At 40.0% G+C, this 27248-nt stretch overlaps 2 protein-coding genes across 5 annotated transcripts in view; one reads left to right on the top strand and one right to left on the bottom strand.

The window, feature by feature from the left end:
• wdr75 (WD repeat domain 75) overlaps nt 1-17713 on the bottom strand; it is a 22437-nt gene extending 4724 nt beyond the window's left edge. Inside the window, exons 1-17 of one of the 2 annotated variants that reach the window (XM_030757551.1) lie at nt 17606-17713; nt 14218-14347; nt 12768-12833; nt 11873-11972; nt 10331-10455; nt 9962-10032; nt 9622-9738; nt 9425-9513; nt 8664-8822; nt 8167-8226; nt 7023-7135; nt 6762-6937; nt 6495-6652; nt 5065-5245; nt 3080-3174; nt 2823-2918; nt 1614-1783 (exon numbers count right to left, since the gene is read on the bottom strand). In XM_030757551.1, coding sequence (XP_030613411.1) covers nt 1614-1783; nt 2823-2918; nt 3080-3174; nt 5065-5245; nt 6495-6652; nt 6762-6937; nt 7023-7135; nt 8167-8226; nt 8664-8822; nt 9425-9513; nt 9622-9738; nt 9962-10032; nt 10331-10455; nt 11873-11972; nt 12768-12833; nt 14218-14347; nt 17606-17634 — 1935 coding nt within the window. In that variant the 5' untranslated portion in view covers nt 17635-17713. Of the gene's footprint in view, nt 1-1613; nt 1784-2822; nt 2919-3079; nt 3175-5064; nt 5246-6494; nt 6653-6761; nt 6938-7022; nt 7136-8166; nt 8227-8663; nt 8823-9424; nt 9514-9621; nt 9739-9961; nt 10033-10330; nt 10456-11872; nt 11973-12767; nt 12834-14217; nt 14348-14576; nt 14759-17605 lie in introns of those variants that run through there. The other variant, XM_030757550.1, reaches the window with a different exon arrangement.
• Nucleotides 17250-27248, top strand: part of LOC115800296 (signal transducer and activator of transcription 4) — a 26750-nt gene continuing 16751 nt past the window's right edge. For 2 of the 3 annotated variants that reach the window (XM_030757554.1, XM_030757552.1), the window contains exons 1-4: nt 17250-17386; nt 17491-17673; nt 21362-21497; nt 25970-26068. In XM_030757554.1, coding sequence (XP_030613414.1) covers nt 17546-17673; nt 21362-21497; nt 25970-26068 — 363 coding nt within the window. In that variant the 5' untranslated portion in view covers nt 17250-17386; nt 17491-17545. The remainder of the gene's footprint in view (nt 17387-17490; nt 17674-21361; nt 21498-25969; nt 26069-27248) is intronic. The other variant, XM_030757553.1, reaches the window with a different exon arrangement.

The following is a 27248-nucleotide window of genomic DNA, read 5'->3' as shown; positions in this document are numbered from 1 at the left end:
AGCTTACTGACGCCACCTGAAGGAATCAACTTTGCTTTTAGAGTATAAATATCTGGGAACGATCCTTGACAATAGGCTGACTTTTGAAGCCCACGTAGACTCACTTTGTAAAAAGGCCCATCAGAGGATGTATTTTTATCGGAAGCTCCGTGGTTTTAATGTGGATTCAACTTTTATGAAAATGTTTTATTCTTGTTTTATTGAGTCAGTTATCACTTTTAATCTCATCTGCTGGTTTGGTTTTTTAAATATTAAGAATAGAAATAAACTGCTAAAAGTTGTAAAGGTGTGCGGAAAAATTGCTGGCACAGCCCTAAGCAACCTCACTGACCTACATAAGGTGAGGTCAGTGAAAAAGGCAAGACTAGCAGATTTAAACCATCCACTGCACCAGGAGTTCAGGTTGCTTCCTTCTGGACGCAGATACCGGGTACCAGGTTGTAGGACAAACAGATTGAAGGAATCTTTTGTCCCAACAGCAATTAGGTTTTTAAATGATTTGTTGTGATTCAATGTTTGTTTTATGTCTGTTTTTATGGTATAACTGTTTTTAGATTACTGTACTACTGGCTGTGGGAACAATAGCCCTTAGGGGATAATAAAGATCTTTGTTGTTGTTGTTGTTTAGATAGAGACAGAAATAAAACGCAGAGAGCTTGGAGAAAAGAGCTGGACTCATCCTCGTCCCGCTGGCCGTTAGGGGTGAATATTTGTGGTTTTCCCACCACTGCTGTATTCACACAAGAACCAGGAGGCAAAACTTTAGGTGAATGCACCGAAAGGTCGTAAACGAGCAGGCCGTCAGAGAAGCCAATCGGGTTCCTCTCCAGCTTCCTGCTTTTTGATTGGCCAGTGAGATGAGTGAGACTGATGAGTGTAGTTGAACCATTTTTAACTTGAACTGCAATGAATGTGGCAAAGGAAAAAAAACACTGTATGCTGAGGACTTTCCAATTTCATAGAAGAATCCAGCCTCTGGGCACAGGTCCTTTGGGTTTAAAGGGCTTTCTGTAACATCTTTCAGACTCAAATCTGACTGTTTTCCTTAAAAAATACTCATATTTAATATTATGAAAGTAACAAGGTGTGTTTCTGCTTTAAACTGACTCTCCCTGCCAGTAAAAACAGACCCACCTATCACCGTAAACAGCATTGAAGCAAACATATTTTTTTTACCTGCCCTCGGTGGGGGTAACGGGGTATTGTTTTTGGTACATGTCCTAGGACCTGTGCTTCCAGGGGATTCTGCTGCCAGGAGGCTGAGGGGGAGCGCTGGCACCTGACAGTATTTTTTTATTCAGTCAGTGAAAGCATCTTTTCATGCTTAAATTTGGTTTAAAAGTGAAACCCAGATTCTGGATTTGCAGGCTACTTGAATTTAACCTGGAAATTCCATTAATGTTCATAAAATGAAAATCATTTTAGTTCAACTTTGTGAACCTTGGAAACTGATGGGCATGGACAACAGGACCTCTGTGTTATAAAGTTTGAAGAGTGACACATTTAAATCAGCTACAACGTCTGCTGGGGGCGGAGCTCGTTGTGCCCGGCACCTTTTGTTTGTATTTGTCGTCAGGTAAATTTCAGAGTGTTTTTCTGGGCGTGTTGTTTACCGTGTGCTGTGTGACAAAGTAAAGCTGAGAGCGGTTGAGCCACTGGCTGCTCTCCTCGCAGCTCTCCAGCATCTCCTCCCTCGGAGCGAAGATGGCGCGAGTCACCGCCCCTGAGCACACGGCCTTATGGGAAAACAGTGGCCGAGGCTCGCTGGGCTTGAACACGAACACTGAAAGCAGAAAAGACAGAAACTGTGATAAGAGTCAAAAACTAATTTTTTTTTGTGACACAGCAGCTCTGTCGTCCCCATTTTGATCTACGAAGAAACAGCTCAACAAATACTGAATGCATTCCCATAAATATATTCACAGAATATACAGTCTGACTCTGAAGGTCCTTCAGCTTTATAAAGGGACAGTTATGGAGGAGCAAAGCTGCCAAAAACATAATGTGTGTGTGATATATATATATATATATATATATATATATATATATATATATATATATATATATATATATATATATATATATATATATATTTGCATAAAGACCCCTAATGTTAATTAATAAAATGCATAATAAAAATTGATATATTTACAAATAAACTGGGGCATTAAATCACAGGAAACTAATACAAAAAAATTAAAAGTCTGAAAACAAAAACATCAGTTTAAGCAGCATTTTACATAATAATGTATAACATTTAGTTTTTAACTATTATTTTTTAGGTATTACATGGCAGAATAATTCATTCATTGGGCCATTTATGTGCTTCTTTTTTTCCTGGTTTTTTTTGGCCACAGCGGCTTTTCTATTAGTTTAGATAGACAGGAACTAGGGGAAGGATGCAGGGGAAGACAGGCGGGCAAATCTGCAACAGGCCGGGACTCGCGCCTGCGCTGCCTGCACCGAGGCGCGGCATATGCATGTGGTTGCCTGCTCCACTGCTGATCCACCCAGGTGCCCCATTTATGTGCTTCTTTATTGGTGGGATTGTTGCAAAGCCAATACAAACATTTAGTTATTTGATTTTGGCACTTTCGGTCCTCCATATTCACTTACAGCTTTCAGTAAACTGTAAGCTTGGCTCTTCCCTGCAAGATAAACTTCACACACTGGCCCTTTACTGAAGTAAACTTTACAGAGAGTAAAATCTGACTGGATTTCCTCGCTGAGACCGATCTTTAGCACCGGTTTCAGCACCACTATGAGCCAATCAGCTCGGGTTTTTCAAATGCCTTCATGTAGTGTGAACTTGGATGTCTTACAGTCGGTGGATCCGCTCTGACAGCAGAAGGCGGCCATGTTCTCGGAGAGGGGGTCGTCCAGCAGCAGGCTGACGTCCATGGAGGTGCTCCACTCCACTGCCAGACCAGACGCAGAGGAAAACATGGACAAAAACAGACGGACAGCTTTATTTTCCAGCTAGAAATCAGTCAACAGGCTGTTAGCTGGAGCTGAGCCGTTTTTAAAGATGTTACAGTCTGTTCAGATAGACAGCTCTGTACAGAGGAGGCGGCCTTACAGGAGCAGGTGAGGAGGTTCCAGCAGCAGAGCAGATTGCTGGCGGTGGTTCCCATCAGATACTTGGAACAGCTCAGCCGCCCGAAACAAAGATCCCTGATGGAGGAAAAAAAAAGAAGCCTTTTGTGTTCATCTTGTGACTAAAAAATCTGAAGTACAACTCCCAACCAACCACCTCCTTACACCACACATATTTCTCAGGATTATCTTTCCAGTTTTTCTTTGGGGGCTTGAAATGGGAACATGTAATGGGAACACCCACTGAGAGTCAAGAACCCAGAAAATTCAAAAACAGACAGTCCTATTAGAGAGAGAGAAAAAGAATCATATTTTTACCCCTCAGCAGGCGAGGACAAACATTATTAATTCCTGAGATCTGGTGACTCAGCTCTGGACATCTATAGGTGGTGGTTATGTAAGTGGCAGCAACGGGCAGCTGTCTAAACATCTGCAAATCTGACTCCCAAATTAAACAAAGTGCTCATTTGAAGAGGCTGTCAGAGTGTGAGTGCATCTTTGGCTTTTCTGCCTTTTTACTCTGGACAAGCTGAGATTCATGTTAGCAGAAACACAAATAAATGCCAAGTAATCACCTCGGGGACATTTTCAAGTGTTATTTACTAAGTAAAAGGTTTCTCACCAATCTGGTTCCTTTATTTTAAGACAAACTGCAACTCTTCTGTTTTTCTTAGAAACCTGCTAAAAGCTGACTCTGTTTTTCAGGGATTCTTTTACAAAAGTGGTACAGAAACAGGCAGCACTAGTTTCATGTCCTCACTGACCTCCGTGGGCCTCTTTTGTCAGCAGAGGGGACACGTGCCAACATTTTTTTGAGATTCGAGTAACGCTGCGAAACTGCAGCCCCTCTCCCCGTGTGTTCAGCCGGCTGACAGGCAGCACTTTCAGCTCAGGAGGTTAAAAACCCTTCGTTTGAGAAACAAAGCTCTGACTCATTTAACTCATTCAAAACAGCTGATGATGGTGAACCTGTTTAACTGTCCACAGTTGCTAGAGTTGCACAGCTGGTAAATAATGTGAATAAATGATTTGTTTAATCATTTACAAACGTGCTGTGAGAGTATTTCTCTATTTGAATCATTACTAAACTACAATAATTCAAAGAATGGACACAGTTTGGCATCTTCAAGTTAAAAGTTCATAGAAAAAACAGATAAATCTGTTTTTTTTTTGCAGATTAATCTAGAAGTTGTGCAATTTTAGGAAACATTTTTGGACTTTTAGTCTGGTTTTTGCATCCTGCATCACAATTCCTGAGTTAAATTTTTGTAAATACTGGCAGATTATAATAATGTCAGATTTATCTTTTATATTGTGTGCTACTTTCAGCTGCTCCCTTATTCACCAGGAGTCTCCATCGCATCAGAGATCGAACTCAGGATCGTCTACTTGTTTGGTGAATGTGTAAACCACCCCACTATGGAGCCACTAGATTTATGTTTTATATTAACAGCTCAAAGCTGGGGTGGGGTGGGGGTGGTGGCTGGGTGAACAGGTGGGTCGGCAAATTACTCTTATTGGTTTTTTACACGTGAAGATTTTGACTGTTGACCCGTAACAAGTGAGTCACACTCGTGCTCCTTAAAATCTGTGTTTTTAGTCACAAATTCAAGTCAAACCCTCACAGCACGGGCGCTGCGTAGCTTCCATAACCTCATACACGTCTCTGAATGTAACAAACACTGTAAGAAAAATACTGAGCAGTGAGGGATGCAACAGCCGCTTTGTTTACAGGTGAGCCGTCACTGCCATCAACCTCAAACTAATTCATTTTCTCATTTAGCCCAGTTAATAAAGCTAAAATTACATTTTAGCTATGTTTTATTATAATACAGGCCCAGCCTCAGTTTCCTTGAAGGGGAGCCTTCAGGGGGTTAGGCTAATGCCTAACAATGCTGCAAACTTGGGCCAGTGACCCGTAACAGTGCTGCTATTTGACCCACTGCATGTGCACGTCTACATTCTCACCTGATGGCTCCTGGCGGCTGCGACAGGGTCGTCAGGAGCTCCCAGGAGGCGGGGTTCCACACAGTCACCACTTCCTGAAAGGCGACGGCCAGCAGAGATCCGTCAGCCGAGAAGCTGCAGCATTCAGGCAGCCGGCCGTGATAGGCCCCCACGAAATCACACAGCCAGGAAGCACCTTCATCTGCAAGTCAGAGGAAACAGGGGGAGACATCAGCTGGATTACTGTGTGTGTGTGTGTGTGTGTGTGTGTGTGTGTGTGTGTGTGTGAGAGAGTGTGAGAGAGAGAGAGACAGAGAGTGAGAGTGAGTGAGAGCTTAATTTGGCTTAAACCTCACAGTCCTGAAAAGCTAAACAGGGAGAGCCTGGCACCAACACGATGGCCCGAGTCCTAATGATGTCCTCCAGACTACAAAGGGACTCTACTTTTTTGTACAAAGGAGGACACAATTATAAATCTTTAAAAAAAAAAAAAGAACAACCTCAATGAACTTCAGTTTTTTAAAAAGGCCAATAAGAGAATTTGGTGACTAAATGTTGCACACTGGCTAAAAAAAAAAAACAGTATCTTACCTCCACTGAAAGGAACAACAAATATACTGAAGAAAACAGGAGTGTTTTGTGTGTGTTGTTTGCTGCAATGTGGTTTACCAGGTGTTGTTTTATTTACTTGCTCATTTAGTTTTTCCATTTTATTTAACAATGTAGAAACAAATATGAAAAGAAAATATAGTAATATGTCAAATAAATACAAAGACAAAAAAACATACATAAAAATGAGTAAGAAATAAAAAGGCAAGAGCAAACACTCAGATTTAAAAAAGAAATAAATTTTTCACATTTTATAATGTTTTACCTTATATTGTATGTTTTTTTTCATGCCTACATTTATTTTTAATTATTTTGATTCATTTAATAACTTTTTTCATTTCTACTTCATATTTTTGTTTTTGTCAATTTTGGTCTTCCATATAAATGCCCTTAATTAAGCATAAAAGAAAAATTAATATAAAAATCTAAATGATTTTTGAACCATATATATTTTTTAGTTATATATTTATTTCTTGCTTTATTGGATTTTTTTGGTAGTTCAGGTCATCTATATGCATGTTCCTCAGAAAGCATAAAAAAAGATTAAAGATTAAAAACTGGAGGCAGATATATCTGTTTAACAAATTTATTTATACTTACATGGATTTTTTTTCTTCATATTTTTACTTTTCATTTAATGTCATATTTTAGATTTTTACTTATTAATGTATTTGAAAAATAATATTTGTATATAATATTTTCAATTTAAAACTTAAAACAATTCTTGAACAGTAAATCTGAGGTGGACACTAAAGGACAGAAAACTCAAACTTAAAGAGTTAATATGAGAATTATAAGGTGGTCAGACAAACACCTTTCGGGCAGCTGCCCGCCGTCTGTACCTTCTGTGTGGGCTGGAGCGGCGAGCTGCCAGGCTTTGAAGTGTCCATCTTTGCTGGTGGAGACCAGCAGGGTGGTCTGGCTGTCGGCGGCCTGGCGAAAGCACACGGCGGTAATCTGGGCGTCGTGGGGGGCCGAGATGGTCGTGTTCAGCACAAAACTACACGTAACACGGGTGCAGTTGGTTATTGTTAAACTGCTTTCGTCATATTAAAGAGAAACCTCGACTGAGGCTGCAGCCCAAAGACAAACAGCTGTAACATCTGTACCTCTGCGTTTGCTCATCAAATGCCCACAGCTTCAGGTTCAACTCCAGCTCAGCAGCTTTCTGATTTCTTTCTTCCACTGTTGCTAACCACGAGCCGGAGGCATCAAACGCCGCTTTGACCACCTCAAACTGCTGCAGGCCTGATTCATGAATGTACTCCTGCTGCACGATGTCCAGCTGTGGGAGAAACAGACGATCTTAGCCCAGTATTACTTCTACACTTTCAAATCCACTCAGTGAGCGAGACCTGTTGAGAGCTTACGTTGTACAGCAGTTTGTCCCTTTGGAGCGAGTAAAACTGCAGATGTCCTGGTTTCCCGTTTAGCACCAGAGCTTTGCTGCGAGGGTCCACCAGCAAGTCTGTCCTGATGTCTCCTGAACAAGAAAACAGGTTAAAAGAAGGTTAACCGACCCCCCTACTCAGAGCTTCTTTTTCCCCTTTCTGATACAGCGTATCCAAGATCCACCTATGAACCACACACTCTTCAGGCCTGAACACTGGACTGCTAGCTGTTGGAATGCGTCCATATTAATGCTCAAACGTGGTTGTGCGTTGTCCTACGCACACCTTTACAGACGTCATGTACACGTTGCTGCCATTTACCGTCACCAGACGGCAGCATCACAAACAGCTCTTCTTGCTGTTGGCCCTTCAGCCAGCGGGGAGGACTGAAACCTGAGTGCTAAAAACTGTGACAGCTTTGCCCTGCAGTGACTGACTGCGCTTCTCCTGCTGGGTTTGATGCTCTGTCATGTTTCTCACTGCATGGTGACCTCACCTGTCGCTCCCTTTCCTGTTCCAGCTCACTTTTCAACCACTCAACCATTCGATCTACCCACAGCATCATCCACTTCAAGCTACATGCTGCTGGTTGCGTGGAAGACATCTGTGTAGGTTGTGTACCCATAATCCGTCACTCTGTGTAGGCAAATATCAACCAGACACAAATGTGGTATCAATTCATCATTGCCCTTTCTGTTTGAATCAACACTCTATTTGGATTCCTCCATCAGCTGACAGTGAGTGTGGCTGTGGTGAACGGATGTGGATAATTAATGGATCCTGACAGATACAGAAATCTGCGCCACTTCACACCACAACAGCTGCATTTATTGTATATTTAAGCTCCTCATTGTTCATACTGAGATTACAATTTGACCTCACTTTTTTCTGTTTTATATTTAACTGAGCTCCTTGTTTTGTTTTGTTTTTTTACTTTCTGAGCCATCTTTTTCTATGATATTGTATTATTTTTTGATCTTAGTTCAAGTTAATTCTGTGTTGGCTTAAAAATTTTACCAACTTCTGGATTAAAGGCTTTTTTGTTTTCCTAGAAATGTAAAATATTTGTATTATTTACGAGACCATACATCATGCTTACCATCATTTTACAGTCTGTACTCACCTTTGACGAGACCCTGAATGACAGCAGACACTTTAACACAACTCTGGATGATGGTGACCTCTAAAAAAGGAAATAAAACAAATCTTTAAATTAACAAGAAAATCTCAGAAGCAGTTCAAAAAATGTTCAGAGACAGCATCTATTACAGCTGCACCCGGTTCATTGGACTGCATTTCATTTGAGTTTTTTCTTTTTACATTCAATAAACCAATAAATGTTCAGAATTAAAAATCTCTTTCCGTGCATGATAGGCAGCAGTTCCATCAGAAGATGGTACACAGACCACTAACACACACACACAGCAAAATACCCCAAATAAACATACAAATATGAGATAAAGAAACAAAACCATCCAAAACATAAGCTTAAACTAATGAGGCATAACGTCTGCAGACACCACGTAATTTAAAATGATCTTAAATCAATTTAGTGAGACTGAGAGGTGCAGGACTAGATTTTAGAACAAGAACCAAGTTCTGCAGGTTAAGACTCCTTACTGTTGTCGCTGTGTGAGGTACAGAATAACGCTCCGTCAGGCGAGACGGTGATGTGCGTGATGGCGGCGCCCAGGCGGGGCAGGAAGTCCCGCTCGCTCTCTTGGTTGTACCTCCACTGGACGAGTACCGACTCCACGCCTCCGCTCAGCAGGTTGGTCCCTGATAACACAAAACCCAAACGTCAAGTCTCCAAGAAACCAAAACATAACGTGGCTTTTAGGAACCGAACCATAACTGAAGCTCAGCATGTAACTAATGAAAGTGCAATCTATATTCAAGTCTAAATTTACTATTCAAAGTCTCTATATTAATATCTGTCTGTGTGGGTCATGGTAGTCTTAACTGCTCTTCCTCTTTTTTTAAATACCTCCCACCAGAGATGGCCACGTTATCCTATCACTTTAGTGCCACTTCATAACAGAAACCCATCAGCAGAGATCTTATTACCTTCTGCAAAACTATTTTGCCCTAATTTGGAGGCCTTGCCCTAAATTTGTATCCAAACACTTTTAGTCACCCCCTGGGTAAGCACAGATATAATTAATATTCCAGCAAAATATGACCAACATGATAGATCAGCCAATCTGAAGCTGGTATCACCGGGTAATCAATAAGGCTGCAGCCTAGAACTGATGTTACTATAACTACAATAAACAGACTGGCTCTTCACCTAGAAATTTCCATTTTAGTCAGTAAAGGTCAAATAGGTACAGACAATCACACAGCACAATATGATCACACGATTAGGCAGACATGAATACCTTCTGGAGTGAAGCACAGCGAGCTGACGGCGCTGTGGTGCCAGTGCAGGGTGGAGTATGTGTACTCCTTCTTATGGTTAAAGTTTCTCCTGAAAGGATGAACGGGAATGTCAAAGTTTGAACACACAAAACAACAAGCGAGCAGCAGGCGTTTAAGATCTAAATCATCAATAATCTGTGCTCGTTTGCTCCCTCACCACAGGCGGATCTTCCCGTCTTCGTGTCCCGTGGCGATGCAGTCATCTTTTGGGTGACAGGCGAGGCACGTGAACGTGTTCTTGCCGCCCTTCTTGTTGTCTTTTTTGAGGGGAAACCTAATAACCAACATGAGGACAGATGTTAGGTCAGTCAACATGATTCAGAGCCCAACTTAACTCCTGCTGTCTGCAACACGATTGATCCAAAGAGCAAAAACAACAAGGTAAGTTTTTAAATTTAAATAGTTTAAATAGTTCTCAAACTGTTTTTTAAAATAATGTACATCTTTCAAGTACTTTCTTCTCAAAAGTCACCTCCAAATACCATCTTCACTCTCACCTGAATGACTTGTGCTTCTTAAAGAAATAGACCTCCAGCTCCAAGGCGTTCACTGAAGCGAGATATTCTCCCTGTGAAGGTTAAACAATTCAGTTTGACGTAAAACTCGAACTGTTGTCTGATCAACAAGGTGAAGTATTAGGCTTATAACACAGTTCTGCTTCTTCACACAGTCTTTTTTAGCATGGTCATGCCACCAAAGTATGTCTGGCCACATTTTTAGTGTAAGGAAGCACATGTGCCCCCTTTCCTGATGTGTGCACGCACTGCCCTCTTAAAAATACTGTTTCCTCAATTAGTCTAAGTTTTCAAGCTAATGTTCCCATCAGATTAAGGTCATCACAGCCAGCTATGGCGGCGTATGCGTACCCCTCTGCCGAAGGCGATGGCTGCTGGGTTGGAGCTGACGTTGCTGAGCACAGCAGAAAGTTCTCGGGTCTCCACCAGCTGTTCTCTGCTCTCTGGCAGATGGACCGCAACCAGCTGGAACAGTTCTGCAAACACGCAAACACAACACACACAGTCAAACCAGCCTTTTTCACACTCCTACCCAGTGACCCCTAAACCATCCGTCCATTTCCCACATATTAAAGCTGGGCTGAGGATGGCCTGTGACTCCTAAATATGGAAACTATTCCAAAACAAGCAAAAACGTTCAACACAGAGAGGTTTAACACATCGGAAGGCATCTGTCTGGCAAGTTTTTCTTTTTTAATTGTTCATTTATTGACTTGAAATCAGAATAAACAAAAGACGATAGTTTCCATTAATGAGAGGATTGCAGAACATTTTCATTCCCAGACACTTAATTTTCTGCACTATGGTGACTTTTTATCCATTTTTTAAAAATCTGAGATTTTAAGTGTTTATAGGTGTTGTGCTCATGTTTCTGGATTTTCTGCACGATGGACTGGATGCTGTGCAGACTCTATGGTGTAGACGGCGACCCATTTCTAGATGTGAAAATTGAACTGCAGATAAATGCAGAACTACTCATCCTTTAGGTGTCAGAAACCATACCCTGGTAGCATAACTGAACTCCAAGCACAGCTTTTAAAGCCAGATTGGACACGACCATCTTACTTTTTAGCTCTGGCTCCTTTGTCAGTGCACGTGAGACCACGCGCCTAATGCTGGAGGCCAATACGAAACTAAAGTCACAGCACGCGATGGTGTGCGGCACGTCGGAACGTTTCCCTGTGAATTCCCCACTGAATTTGAGCAGCGATCTTATAAAAGCCCACCCCAGCAGTCGCCACTCTGTGCTCGCATGAAGACTCGCCTGTAAAGAAAAAGCTCCTCTTGCTACATGTTGGGCATAAAAATTTTTTTTTTCTTTTTTTTAAAAAGACCCAAGATGTTTCTCTACAATTACAAACATCTATTTATGAATCTCCAGAGTTTAAACCATAAACTTTACGAAGACTACAAGCTCATGACTTTTGGCCTCAGCCGTTTCCTGTTCCTGTATTTGTAAGAGTGCATGACCCCCCTGCTTCTGCGAGGGGCCGCAGACTTCCTTCTCACGGCTGGACTCTTAGGCCTGCTCGATGCGGTTTGTGAGTTTCACTTGCCTGCAGTTTGTTTGTTCTCATGTTAAGTGTTTGTGTAAATAGATCGAGTCACTTATTATGTACAGCACTAAAGCAGGAGGGGTGAACTGCCTTTTTCTGGGGAGTTTGGTTTAGTATGTGTCACTCGGAGCAAAGAAGCAGCCCTGTTTGGGCAGAAAGCTCTCCTCTGTGTTATTCTAAATAAATATCCCACCTCATTGACAAACCTGTGGTTAAACTCTAAATGCTGTGCTCCTTGACCGTCAGACGGGGGCGTAACAGTTCCACACCAAAGACTACTCTACGCTCTAGAAACTTTACTAAATGAGTCTAAAGGGCGCTCTGATGTCAAACTTACCCGCTCTTTTGTCACTCTGCATGGGGATAACAATAAAGAGGATCTTTTCGTGGTTGGCAGAGGCGTAGATCGAGTAGACTGGGTATCCAATGACGTAAGTCTGGAAAAGACCACACAGCTGTCACACCTCTGAGAAACAGGGACTCTTTCTTAAACTCATCCCTGCTGCCTGGATCCCCGAGCCTCATCATAAAACACCTTTTTCCTGTTGAATTTACATGTTTTGTAGCTACTATGAAGATAAGCAGTTCATTTATATAAGTTACAAAAAAATTTTGTAATTAGTTGACCATTTCAGCCACAAGGACAGGCACGGAAAATGTTTCAAATCTTATGCAAAACACACCCGACAGCACAGAAATCGGCAAATTTAGCAGTTTATTTCAATCCTGCAGACACACTTATTTTTTAAAATGTTCTTTATTTTTCCTGGCACTGTGCTGAGTGGCAGCCTTTTAAAGCAGCTACTGTTTATTTATCTATCCATTTATATAATTTCATTGACTTTATCGCACAATAGTCAATTTACGCTGCTCGAGCTGAAATAACTGCTTTTTCCTTGGAAAGTCCACTTGTGGTTTTTCTTCTCTTTACAGAGAATCTGTTACAGGCCAGTACGCTCAGTTATTTGGTCAAAACACAGAAGATGGAACATGTTTCCTTTATTATCCGACCGCATGCTGTCTGTCACGAGGAGGAGGATCTGCATGTTTGCAGACTGATCAAATGAGTCACGTTCAGGTTAACTGTCTGTGGGCTGTCTGTAATAAATAAAACCTTTCATTTCATTTTTACAAACAAGAGATGAAACAGGAAAGTGTGTGTTGGAGCTGGAGTTTGATGATCGACAGTGACAAAAAAGACTGGAGAGAAACAACAAGACTTGACCTCTGACCTTAATGAGAATCCCATCTGTGAAGTCCCAAAGTCTGACAGTGCCATCTACTGAAGAAGAGTAGACCTGCAGCACAGCGTGATACATAATGGTTTAAATATAAGCCATATTTGTATAGGGATTTTCAAAATATAACCAACAATAATAGGAAAAAAAATACAGACTGCAAAAACAATTGAACAAGGCAACAAAAAACAAAAAACAGCACCCTGATCAGAGTCAGCTGAAGTCTGAGTAAATTCACCTCGAGTTAAGGTTGTGTACAAGTTGTGAAAGAAAGCTTGTAGGGTCTGCCCATCTGCTGAATCCCACTGTAACCCCCGACTATACTCATTTTCTCTTTAGGTCAGGGATCCTCACATCCAGGCCTCGAGGGCCGGTGTCCTGCAGGTTTTAGATGTGTCCCTGATCCAACACACCTGAATCAAATAGCTGAATTACCTCCTCAGTATGCAGTCAAGTTCTCCAGAGTCCTGCTAATGACTTCTATATTTGACTCAGGTGTGCTGAAGCAGAGACACATCTAAAATCTGCAGGACACCGGCCCTCGAGGCCTGGATTTGAGGATCCCTGGTTTAGGTGATGAGACAGAGTCACCCTCTACAATGCACAAATTCTCTCTCTTTTACCCTGCTCATGTTCAAGCTGAGCGCATTCATCAGAATTAGAATTGAAATTGAAATAAAGTTCGTATTCTCATGTAGTAACATTGTTTATTACTACATTATGAGGTTCAGTTAGCTTTGGATAAAATAGAAAGAAATGTTCCCCAAAGAGCTACTTTTACTTTCTTACTTTGAGCACATTTCAGAGCCTGTACTTTTTCACTTTTACTTGAATAAAGGAGTTGAATCAGTACTTCAAATTTTACCAGACTATTTTTTTTTTTTAAAAAAAGTGTCTGTACTTCTACTTAAGTAAAGAATGGCTGTACTTTTGCCACCTCTGGTCCGAACTTGGCATAAACATGAAACAGTGTAGCCATCTCAGATGGCCACTGTCACCAGATCTAGAGTCCAACAGAGCTCCTTTGGGATATGGTGGAAAAGGAGATTCTCATCATAGATGCAGCTGACATATCTGCAGCAGGTGTCTGATGCGATCCTGCCAACATGGACCAAAATCTGTGAGGACTGTTTCCAGCAGCTTGCTGAGTCTGTGCCATGAAGAATTCAGGAAGCTCTTAATACAATTTATCTCAGGATAAAAGTTGGTGTAGCTAAACCTGCTGTCTGGTACAGAGCCCTGAACAGCAAGAATAATGAGCCAGGTAGATCAAACAGCAGAGGAGGGATAAACACAGATCTGAGAGCAGGAGGTGAATCAAACTGTACGGAATAATTAGACGTTATTCATCAAGAAAAAGCGGCTTCAGCAGCTTCTCTGTGTGCAGATTTCTAGCTGCGAGTGTTTGGGTGAAAACTTCTTTTGGGTGGAGGGGTGACTGTACCTGTAGGTGGTTGGAGGGTCTGAGCAGCACACCTGTCACCAGCCCGGTGTGACCCCGCAGCTCGTGGATACACTCCTCTGTGGAGGTGCTGAACACCTTTACGGCCTCTCCGGAGGCGCACAGCAGGAACCTGCAGCGACACAAACACGTCTGAGGAGCGGCCCGCGGCGGAGAGAGCCAGAGTGCCGCGAGGAGCCACGGGCACATCACACATAACAGCTCCGGCTCTGTGTGCACAGCCGGAGCCGGAGAGCCGCGGACACGCTCCTGAAAACAGCCGCGGACACACCAAAGCTGACGCTAACAGCTCTGCGGCTAACAACAACCCCGCGGACCAGCAGGTTAAAGCAGACACTCACCTAGAGTCATGGGTGACGACGGGCTCCCTGAAGTTTATTTTACTGCCGCCGCGGTGAACCACGCGGATATCCCCGTGTTCAACCATGTTTTTCCCGGATTAACCTCTGAACTCTGACCGCTGTTCCGTCACACATTCAGCCGTTAGACACCCCTCCGTTTTACATGCGCCCCCTGCTGGAAGGGAGGGCTAGTCCAAGAAGTGCACACAGCGCTTAGGGCAGCTGGAATAAGTTCCAGCCGCCTTGTATTTATTATGCTCCGTATCGTATTGATATTTTTATTCAGTGAGCAATTTTATTTTTATTTCACTTTTTATTTATTTATTTTTTTTTATTTAAATGTTCCCCTTCGTTTGCAATGGATAGAAATAGTATGTGTGTATACAGAATGGAGTGCAACCAAACAAATGTCCTAAAAGGAAAAACTAAAATAAGAATTGACTCATATAAAAATATTATGTAATAATGATGTGACTTATCTCAAATTCAACACATCCAAAATCAAATTAAACTGGCTCACTAACCTAATTTGGCTGCTGTAATATATAATTTACCGTCTTTTGTAATAAATAAAGTACATTTGACCTTTTAAAGTGTGGAAGAAATGTGTGTAACTGCTTCTACTGCTTTCAGAGGTATTTCACCGGATATTAAACATGGCCAGTGACTCATAATAGAACAAAATATTTCACTTCTTTCTCTGCAGCCATGATCAGTGCTTTATGGTCAACCATAAATCCAGGATTTTTAAATATCACTGTCGTCACCTGGTCAACTAAGTTATAACAGGACAAATATGAATCACTGTTATTGCAGTTTCACTATTATGATTATCAGTTTGTCTTAAGATTTGTCTACTTTAATGTCTTTGTTGTCTTTTTCTATTCTTTAGGTATTTGCCTGCATTGTTATGATATAGCCTAAAGAACCATGATAGTCCATCTTAAACCCTATATAGAACTACAGTTAATCTAAGTTAAAAGTTATTAATCACTACAGATGTTAGTAGATATTTAAGGTTCAAATCCAGGGGCATTTGCCAGTCCTAATGACAGGATTGACCAGCATATAAAATACACAAAAATAGTACAAGTTTATTTTTGTTTCTAACTTTTATTTTTGTACTGTTGGACATTTTTTATCCATGCTTTCACCAGGTTATTTTAACTGTTAATCCATACTCTTAGCTAACAGTTTAACCACTAGTCACATGTTTAACAAAATCTATAAATGTTCCAAATTTTTTAACAATTGAATTTGAAATTTTCACCAAATGTCATTAAATCCATTAAGTAATACCTAAAACCTTCAAAAAAGGATAAAATAATGGTTTCGTGTTAGCAACAGTTTCAACGGTTAATCTATGCTATTAGCGAACAGTTTAACCGCTAACCATACTTTTAGCAAAGTCTCCATATTTTTATTTATAATTTAAACTAGCTCCTGTTTTTAATTATATTATCTGCAGTCTGTGGCATGTCAGTTGTGTTTAACTAACAGTTTCAGCTGTTAGTTTAATAGCTTTTAAATTATGCTGTTAACTAACAATTTAACTGCTCATCACACCTTTAACAAATAATTTATAGCTTTTTAGTCACAGTTGAAGCTAGTTACTGTATTTCAGCATTTTATCATTTATTCATTGTTCCTAGCTAAAGATTAAAACTGTTAGATTATTAATAAAGATTTGGAAATGATTTTATTAATGCTACGGCTCAAATTGTTAGCTAAAAGAACAGCTAAAGTTAGCTACAGTATATGGTTAATTGTGTTCAGCTAACAACTGGCAGTCCATATTGTTAGCGAGTAGTTTATCAGCTAGCCATATCTTTATCAAAAATAATTTATAACTTTTATTTAGCATGCAAGCTAGTTACTGTATTTAAACCAATAACTAAGGACGATTGCTTCTACCACTGAAGGAAGTTGTTTTTAAAATTTTGACTATTAAATTCAACATTTCAAGATACACAAATCAAAATTTCAACTTATTCAGAAGTAACCCTAAATTTTGAGATGCTTAGAAAGTCAAAAATTTCAGATATGCAACTTTAAATTTAGAGATAATGACTCAAATTTTGAACTTTTTATTTATTTCATGTGGCACAAACAACTTTCCATAAATGATGGTATAAAAGCTGTATAAAGGTTTATGGTATCTCCATTATGTTTAGCTAATAATTTGGTTTGTTTGTCCTTACTTCGTAAACTGGTACAACCATTTATTTAATTTTTGATCATTACTTATCTATTTAAACATTTATGCTGCCTTTTCCTATTTGTTATTCATCACTTTGAGTTAACTCTTGAATTTTCAGTTCAGACTTGATCATTTCTACTTAATTCTTTATTGAAATATAACAGCTGGGCTTGTTTCATCTCAGGCTGCAGTCATAATAAACCTGAAGTGAACTAAAAGAGAAAAATAATGAAAGGAATGAAAGTTGGGTCTTTAAAACTGATGAAAAATTGATATAACTTTATGTATTTAAATGTATTAAAGTGAAATGAATGCATTTCAATTTCTAACTTTGGCTACTTCTCTAACATCTCTAACTATTTCTAAGCTATTTCGTCATAACATGCACGTTACCTGTCTCACTACTGCACGTGCTAAACCTGATGATTGGCCCTATGGGGGGGGGGGGGGGGGGGGGGGGGGGGGCTGAGTACCTGAGAGCCGCCTCTGAGGGGAAACGAGGTCGCTTCCTGATCTGAGAGGCACGTATAAAAAACGAAAGTCAGAGAGAGGGAAACAAGTGCACATGGTCGATGAAGGCTGACGGGAAGGCAGCCTGGAAACATCTCAGGTAACAAACATGAGGACAAACGGCGAGAGACTGTCAAATAATTAAAGATAATTAATAAGCTGTTATTTTAGATCATATTTAACATTCATTTTATGTCTTCAAAGCCCTCTTTGGTGATAACGGGTGTGTGCATCGCTTGGTCTCCGAAGGCACAGCATCATGAGCCAGTGGAAGCAGATTCAGCAGCTGGAGATCAGACTCCTGGAACAGGTGGATTACCTGTATGACGACAATTTTCCTATGGACATCAGGCAGGGGCTGGCCACCTGGATCGAGTCTCAGGACTGGTGAGTCCTCAAATGTGTTCGAAAAAGTGTAGAAACGTCTGCATTACATAAAAGGCAGCGGTTATCATAGACGAAAAGACCACATGGTATGGAGGTTCGAGGCTGCAAAAATTAAAATAAACATATACACAAATGACTCTGTACATAAACAATTATGCAATTAAATGCTCCACAAATAATATTCATGTTTTTCTTCATATATTAAAGTAGAATGATCCATTTATTCACTTTGATTTTTCTCTTCAGTTTAGGTAAATGTCAGTTAATTTCCAATAGGTGGGGTTTTTTTTATTTTCAGCATTAGTTTAAGTTTTTTGTAACGTAGGTACAAAACAAACCCTTGATTCAGCCATGTAGAGTTATCAGCTTCATATATATATATATATATATATATATATATATATATATATATATATATATATATATATATATATATATATATATATATAAAATACATCAAATAAAATACACAAAGGCTTAAATGGCTTAAATGTATAAAATATTTGTTAAGGTTTACTTCAGAGTTTCAGGTACTTAAAAAATATATTTATGTTGTGAGCCTGGTTTTGATAGGCCAAATAAATACATGGGAAAGGATATATATATATATATATATATATATATATATATATATATATATATATATATATATATATATATATATATATATATATATATATATATATATATATAATAACATAATATAATACATATATACATAATATATATATATATATATATATATATATATATATATATAATACAGTTAAAAAAGACATAGGAAGGCACTTTAAATTATAATCCAGAAAAGTAGGTCTTAATCCAGGCATCCTCTAAAGCTCAGTGAAGGTTTGTGTAAACATAAACATAAAAACCTGTGCATAAAACCGTGAACAAGGCTGGATTGAAATCGCTGAGTTTATATTGTGGTTCAGTTGAAGCTGAAGGGTCGAAGCCATGGCTTCTTGGTTTTGCAGCCCTCAGCTTTACGTCAGCGTTACGTTACCCCCTAACCTCATTTGCTACAGGAGGCTGTTTCCAGTGAAAAACCCATTGTAGCTGCAGCTTCTTTCATCAAGCAGCGAAGTCAGAAACGATTTAGCAGCTAAAGAGTGTTTGTTTTCAGCTGAAAGGAAAGTGAGTGCTGAAACTTCCTTTATGTTCTTTTACTTTTCAGTCTCAGCAGGTTTAGGTTTGCGCTCAGGAATGATTTTTCAGCAATGTCAGGCAGATCTGAGAAAGCCTGTCTGGCTGACAGCTCTCTCATTTCTTATTGAAATGGCATGTTTGCCTGACACTACAAGCCTTTGCCTTCCAGAAAAAATTACTATAAAAAGTCCAAGAAATGTATCAAAAACATCAGCAGCTTTCACTGTTTTGTAAAGACACTGAGAACAAACAGGTGAAGATCGACACAGGTGAAAGTAACTGAGAACAGGTCAGGGCCAAAGGAGCACAGAGGGAGACACAAACATGAGTGAGACTAACAACAGCAACAACAATGATGATAATAACACACATGAACCTAAACTAAGACTCATCAGTTAGAATACAGAAAACACAGGAAACCAAGACTCACTGAGCTAAGACTCAGAGTCAACTTAAAAAAAACAAAGAAATGAAGCAGGAATCATAAACTCAGCCTAACAATAATCACAAACAAAACAGGAAAGACAAAATCATAAGCATGAACTCAAACACAAAAACCCCAAAACCCTGAAAGCAGAACCAGGGTAACCTGTTTTTTTTGTTTGTTTGTTTGTTTGTTTTGTGTTTTTTTTTTTTGCTGTCCCCTGATGGTCAGAAGCCAGCTAATGCTGCTTTAAATGTTTCTGTATTTGCACAGTCGTTTTGAAATGGGATCATAGACTGTACGTGAAAGATGGACATAGCCATCATGACATCACACATTAGCTTCTGGAGCCACAAGTGACCGTATTTGGACAAGAAGGTGGAGGGCTAAGTTATTACCTAGTTCTGTTAGCGAGTTGTATTCATGACCTGTACGGGCCTGCACACATAGATTCTTCATAATTAATGCTAAGGAACAGACTGATAAACTACTAAAATTTCATTCACCAAATTCAAACACAGGCTTCTTGGGCGGTGTGTGCTGCACAGCACATCCTGTCCCATTCTTATCACAAACACAAACACAGTGGAAAGGACCAGGTCAGGGACGGGAACCTGGGCTGGGCCTGCTGGTCCAAATTAAAGTAAGTAAAGAAAATTAAACACAGCTTTCCCAAATTTTTTATTTATTTATTTTTTAACAGTGTTTATTCAAGTAATTTCTGTCCTCTCAATATGCAATAACAACAAAATATAGTAAAAACACAAGAGCAAGAACAGAAGAACAAATAGCGACTCTACAAGTGATGCATTCAGTGTTTTCCAGCTAAATAAAAATAGATAGGTGTAGGCCTGTCGCGATAAACAATAAATCAATTAATCACATGATAACTTAAAATGAGGTTGACAAGTTTTATTTATCGGCTTTATTGTTTCTTCCTGTCTCTCTTGCTTTCTACTGAAGACACTGGATGGCAAAAGGCTGAGCTCTGGGGCTCTCCACTGACCCTTCCCTTTCTCATTTTCTTAGCGTAAGTGGGGAGTAAACTATCGCGTCAGGTAGCCAGCCGCGGCACATCGTCTTGTATGTCTGCAGCATTAGAGCCCCGTGAAGAGTTAGCAAACTAAAGAAACGCTATTTGATACTGGGGGAGAAATTAAATTGGTTCCAAAGTCGAATGCAACAGCAACAGTGTGGGAGCACTTCGGATTTAAACCAAATGACCGAGGCGAACCGCTGAACCTTTGCGAGCCGGTATGTCGCATTTGTCATAAAACGGTAGCAACTAAGAGCAGCAATACAACCAACTTGCACCTGCACCCGAAGCACAATCATGGAAAAAACTACAACCGGTGGGCCGTCTTCGTCTTCAGGTTCCCGACAGTCCACCATCACTGGAGCATTTAATTGACAGACAGCGTACGAAAAGGACAGTGCGAAATGGTGCATGCTCACAGACAGTGTAGTTCGCTTAATCCAAGCATGGTAAAAACCAAACAAACAAATAAACAGTTTTTTGGGTTAAGGTTAAAAAAAAAATCAGCTATCAGAAACAGATGGGTGTTGTCATGGTGCTACATCCATCATATATATACAGTCTATGTTTTTAACATGGCACTCTAAGGGCTCCATAATGCTCTCTGTTCTCCGTCTGGCAAACAGTATCGTATGTCAAAGTGATGTCACATCTGCCAGCACAAGCAGCAGCTTTGGTGTCATTTGGGCCGGTCATGTACCTCTTGGATACAGAGGTGACCTAAAGAGGCAGTCCTGCTCTTGGAGTCAGGCTGCAGTGGCCATCAGAGGAACTGTAGTTTGGCACTAGATTTATTTTTTAGTTGCTGAGTCTCCCCGCGACCCTGAAAAGGATAAGTGGAAGAGGATGGATGGATGGATGTTTCCTTTGCATATAAAAGGATCACACAGGCAGCAGATACATAAACATCAGGTTTCCGTTCATTATTGTCAGGACTTCCTAAATAATTATCATTCTCAAAAGGTCCTAAGTGAAAACACTTATTTTTGTCTCTTGAGCATGGCACTGGTGACTCCTGTCTTCTTGACAGGTTTTTGTTGGTCTGAATCTCCTCACTGTGTGACTCTGTCTGCTTGCAGGGACACAGCGGTGAACGACGAGTCGATGGCTGGGGTGCTCTTCACCAACCTGCTGTCCCAGCTGGAGAGGGTGCGCTCGCAGGAGCAGAACTTCCTGCAGCGACACAACATGAAAATCATTCAGCAGCAGCTGCAGGTGAGTTCCCCTTTCCCCCCAAAAAACCTCATTTCTCAGCAGGGACCTCAACATCTGCCTTTGTAACACAAACATTTGTTAGACTTCCTGTTTTCTAGGAGAGTCTTTACTGTAGCTGTGACACACTCATAACCTGCAAAAACCTTAAAAGCTGAGAGTTCATTTTATCACGATATCCTCACTGAGCGCTCCACAGATGACAAAAACAACTTTCACCCTAATGTGCCCCATATTAGAAAGCAGCCAGGGCACACAGCTGCAGTGTAAACAGAGGAAGTGTCTGTTTACACTGCAGCTGTGTGCCAAGGCTTCTTTCTAGTACGTGTAAGTGTGTTTGTGTTCTCCTTACACAGTTTTACTGACACATATTACACCGAGCACAGGTGGGATTTCACGCAGACGTGATGGTATGTTGGGGGGTTCCCTGAATGTTTCTTTATCATTCACCACTTTTAGTCTGTTTATACCCCACTCTGCATCTAATCATTAGTTATTAATCTCTGGCTCTCTTCCACAGTGTGTCTTTTGTCCTGTCTCTCTTCCCTCACCTCCAACCGATCACAGCAGATGACTGCCCCTCCCTGAGCCTGGCTCTGCTGGAGGTTTCTTCCTGTTAAAAGGGAGTTTTTCCTTCCCACTCTCACCAAGTGCTTGCTCATAGGGGTCATTTTGACTGTTGGGTTTTCTGTGTAATTACTGTAGGGTCTTTACCTTACAATATAAAGCACCTTGAGGTGACTGTTGTGATTTGGCGCTATATAAATAAAATTGAATTGATTGGAAAAGGATAAACAATCCACATGTGCGTTTAACGCTTCACAGATCAGACATGTTTACACAGCAGTGAATGAGACTGTCTGGCATAAAGTAATGACAAAAAGATGACAAACAAAAGGGTTTCAGATTAGAGGGAAACATGACTATTTACTGGTATTTATATGGAGGATCGTAAATGCTCCCCAAAAAAAGATTATAAATAAGTAAATACAAAATATTATGCACAAAATGGCATCAAAGAAAATATAAAAAATAATATTCTTCAATGAATATTGATTTATGTATTGTTTAATATTATTTATGGCAGAGCAAAACTGCCAAAAGTAAATGGACACAATTTGTTAATTTATATCATTTGTGATTGTTATTTATTATTATCATTATTGTTATTCATTGAGGATTAAAACTGTCAAAACTGGGGGAAAGAATGAAAAATAAGAATTCAAAAATATCTTTTTAACAGGGGCACATTATAGAAAACTGATCTAGGGATGTGTTGAGTATTTGTTGCATGACCAGGACCATTTATGTATTTTTGGACATTTGTGCCTCCGTACACCACTGTGATCAAAGTGCAGGCTTTAAGCTTTAATCAACAGGTTTAACAAAAGATTAGCATGAACAGTTTAGTTGTTAAACCATTTTAGAGTCTCAAAAATGAATTAGACATTTGAGTGATGAGCAGTATCCTGTCCGGGTGAGGCCTACTGTGGCAAACCAAGGAAGGCCGGGTGAAATGAGACAGAAAATATCTAAAATAACCTCCACAATCCTGAAAAAAAAAATCCTTTAAAACTAAGATAAACCTGTACTTGAATGATGGGAAGAGAAAAGTTTGGAGAAGGAGAGAAAGAGCTCATGAGCCAAAGCACACCACATCATCATCTGTCAAACATGGTGGCGGTAATGCTACAGCATGGCTGCCAGTGGACCTGGCTCACTGGTGTTTATTGACGATGCGATTGCTGGATGAATTGTGAAAAGTAAAGGCTTATAGACAGATTTTGAAGACAGATGCTGAACAACTGATTGGACAGAGCTTCATAGTGCAGGTGGATGGAAAGCAAACTCGAGGCAGAGAAATGGGACGCTTTCCAATGGTCAAGTCAATGAAGCGAATAGAGCGTGTTCTTCAAACTGAAGGCACAGCTGCTGTGCATCTAAAATCAGACCCATGTTTCTGGCGTGCAGACTGAAGCAAATCGATAATCTCGATCAGTCTGATAGTTTCACATAAATCACAAAATTCTGCGAAGGCTGCAGATCTCCAAAATGTTTTTGAGGAAGTGTATGTATGTTGATAATTTTTCATGCAGTGTGACTATAATTTGAATAAAGCAACGCGATGAATTTGAAGAAAAATGGTTGAAAAGACATTTTGTTGAAGCCAGAATTATTAATTCAAATCTGAGGTCCATTGTTGCACAGCTTCAGCAGGAGTCCATGAAGTTTGAAGAAATTAAAAAGTTGAGGAGGACTCCTGTGAATTATGTGAAGTTCATAATAAACTAAACTTTATTATGATGAATTTAGAACTTCAATATTTAATGAGATGGTGATTAAAAGTCCAGAAGCTGTTTTAGTCCTGAATAGTAAGAGAATAATAATTTATTTAGAAAATTTTGGTGTTTCTGAGCTTTGTCTGTAAAGCTTTGAAAAGAAGGCAAGTAGGATTATTTGTTCAGTACCTGTAGGTTATGGCGCTACTCTGTCTGTGGTTTCTTGTTTTTTTTTTTTGGTGTCGTGAGTCAGTTCGTGCCAACCATATTCATTTATGCATGACTTGATACAATTAAAATGAATACAATCATAATGTGCACTTTTATCCACATGCTTCAAGTAAAACTGAACAAGAGAGAAACCATTCAGCCGTGAACTGGCTGATCTGTCTGCAAAAGGCTGCCATTTATTGTGTTTGAAATGTCCACAATAAGGAGAAGTAGCCACATGCTGTGGACATGTGCCCAAGGTGAAAGGGAAGTAAAATATAATCGCCGTACTCTCGAGTTGGGATTCGCTGTAAATGTGCAGTTTTCTCTTTGTGTGATGCCTCAAAGTTGCAGCTCCTGTTTTTACTGCTACTGTTTCATTCAAATGTCAGATGGAATCAGTAAAGAGGATGCAGTTATGACCTTTCATATGCTGCATTAAGTCTATTCTTAATGCAGCATGATTATCTGTAAATGCTCAAAGTTAATTTCTCTCTCGATGAACCCTTTGAGGATGTAGATTCTTTCCGAGGAGCTCCTCGGTTGTGGTCAGCACTCGCTTTTATTCTGGAAAAAAGAGTGATGTCGTTTGCAGAACGAACCCACGGAGCTCATACCGCTGCTTCCTGTCAATGTGTGTGTGTGATATGTGTCAACACTTCTCAGAGGAAGCAGCTACTCTTGTGCGATACTCGAGGGTGTTTGCGGCTTGTTGTTATTGTTGTTATGCGTTCACGTAACATAGGAGAGATTTTAGCTCATGTTTGAATCTCTCTTCATGCTGGGTCTTTCTTTGCGGGGAAACCCCTCGTGATGGTGGGCGCACATTTTTGATCCGACCTGATCTGAGAGAAAATGTCAGGAGTGTTGGATGTGGCTGGTAAAGAACCTGCAGAGTGAATTTTTGCTGAATAATGTAGGTCAACCTGGCAAACCCTGTACACACTGAAAGGATGCCAGTGCATCACTGCTGCTGTCATAAGACTGAGCGTGTAGGTGTTTGTGCGTTTGTGCATCCTCAATCTGTCGTCTGCAGTGATGAAAAATTACTCACACGTGAAGGCGAGACAGAAAGTTTCCCTCTTCCTACAGAAGAACTTTTCGTACTTTTCTCGCTAAGCATTTAGAGGCAGATGTGCAGCTGAGGGAAAGTTTAGGCTGCTGTATATATTAGCCTTATATGGTCTGAGAATGGAGTTTAAAAGGTACAGGAGGGTATGGAGGTCCAAAAGCGCCAAAATCAAAAATAAAGAAAGGCTTGCTTTCTTTTTATGGAAGATCAAAACTGCTGAAATAAAAACAATAACACACAAAACAAATAAATGCTTCAGTGGATATATATATATATATAGATGTCATTAACAGCTTGTAGAAACAGATTTATTTATTTATATATAAAGCATTTTTTTTCTATTGATTCTCCTGTGTCTATTTAATTTTCAATTTTTAAAGATTCAGTCACTACATAACACAGTTGTTTACCTGGCAAGATTATCAAGATTTGGCATGGTTACTTCCTTTTTTACCTCCTGCTGCAAGTGATATAATTACTATTTTGATTATGCTGCTTGTAAGTGGTTATAAATGAGGATCACACTCTCAATTTGTTTTTTGATTAAATAAATGTTGCAGTTAAAGGTGAAATCCCTAAAGAGAAATACCTGTTTGCACTCTCAACATCTGCCTGCACCTTTGAACTCATTTACTCTGCTGCTGTTCTTTAGTGTCTGGTTAAACTTCATTCTTTTGTTCTTGAATTAAAAGACTTCCAGTGAAAATGGTGTTTTGCCACAATTCTCCCTGTCAGGGACTTTATTTAATTTCCTTCTTCACAGATAAGTCGACACTGTGGGAGGATTAATCATGCTGTGGTTGGTTTCATAGCCTACATACACAAATTATTACGTCATCAGGGACTCATCAATGGGAAGATTTTTCCTTGAGGGGTTTTTATAAATGAAATATTCTCTGTTTGCATCCCTCCAGGTGAAATATGCCACCAATCCTGTTGTCATGGCCAAAGTCATCTCCACCTGCCTCAGGGAAGAGCGGCGTATTCTCTCCAGCGCCTGCATGCAGGAGCAGGTTTGTCACATTGTCTGTCTCAGTGAAGGGAAAGTCCCTTTATTACTCTCTGCTGGTAAATCGGGGCCACTACCAGGAAGACTTCACCGTAAAACATACTTTACACCCCCACACTCCCAACCAACCAGTTGGTTCACTTTATTCCCAACAAACAGTGCTGGGCTTTTTACGGTAATCACTTAAGTGTTTCCATAACGATTATATAACAGTTTGTTTCTTCATACTGCGTTGTTCCACAGAGGCTGCTTGCTGTTTTGGTTTCATGCCCTGCAACTTTTTTTGTTATTGTGATGCTGTGGTATAACTCACAAAGTAAAGCAGGTAACCCGTAAGCTGGAGAGGGAATGGCGTCTCACTCATTTAAAAGATGGTCATTTAGCCTGGAAAAAGAGTTTGTTGCTCTATAAAAAAGCCCTCCGTAAAGCTAGGACATCTTACTATTCATCATTCATTGAAGAAAATAAGAACAACCCCAGGTGTGTTTTCAGCACTGTAGCCAGGCTGACAAAGAGTCAGAGCTCTGTAGAGCCGAGAATTCCTTTCACTTTAACTAGTAGTGACTTCATGGATTTCTTTACAAATAAAATTTTAACCAGTACAGAAAAAAATATTCAAAACCATCTCAAAGATTTATCTTTATGTTCAAATGCTTTCAGCACTGCTGGTATTTGTTTAGACTCTTTCACTTCAGTTGATCTTTCAGAGTTAACTTCAGTAGTTACTTCCTCCAAACCAGCAACATGTTTATTAGATCCCATTCCTACTAGACTGTTCAAAGAAGTCTTTCCAATTATTGATGCTTCAATCTTAAAAATGATCAATCAGTCTTTATTAGTTGGCTGTGTACCACAGGCCTTCAAGGTGGCTGTAATTAAACCGCTACTTAAAAAGCCATCACTGACCCAGCTGTCTTAGCTAATTATAGGCCAATCTCCAACCTTCCTTTTCTCTCAAAGACTCTTGAAAGAGTAGTTGTAAAACAGCTAACTGATCAGCTGCAGAGGAACGGTTTATTTGAAGAGTTTCAGTCAGGTTTCAGAATTCATCACAGTACAGAAACAGCATTAGTGAAGGTTACAAATGATCTTCTTACAGCCTCTGACAGTGGACTCATCTCTGTTCTTGTCTTGTTGGACCTCAGTGCAGCTTTTGATACTGTTGACCATAACATTTTATTACA

Source organism: Archocentrus centrarchus, chromosome 21 (genome assembly GCF_007364275.1).
Source record: "Archocentrus centrarchus isolate MPI-CPG fArcCen1 chromosome 21, fArcCen1, whole genome shotgun sequence".
NCBI lineage: Eukaryota > Metazoa > Chordata > Actinopteri > Cichliformes > Cichlidae > Archocentrus > Archocentrus centrarchus.
This window is presented reverse-complemented; position numbering and strand designations above follow the sequence as displayed.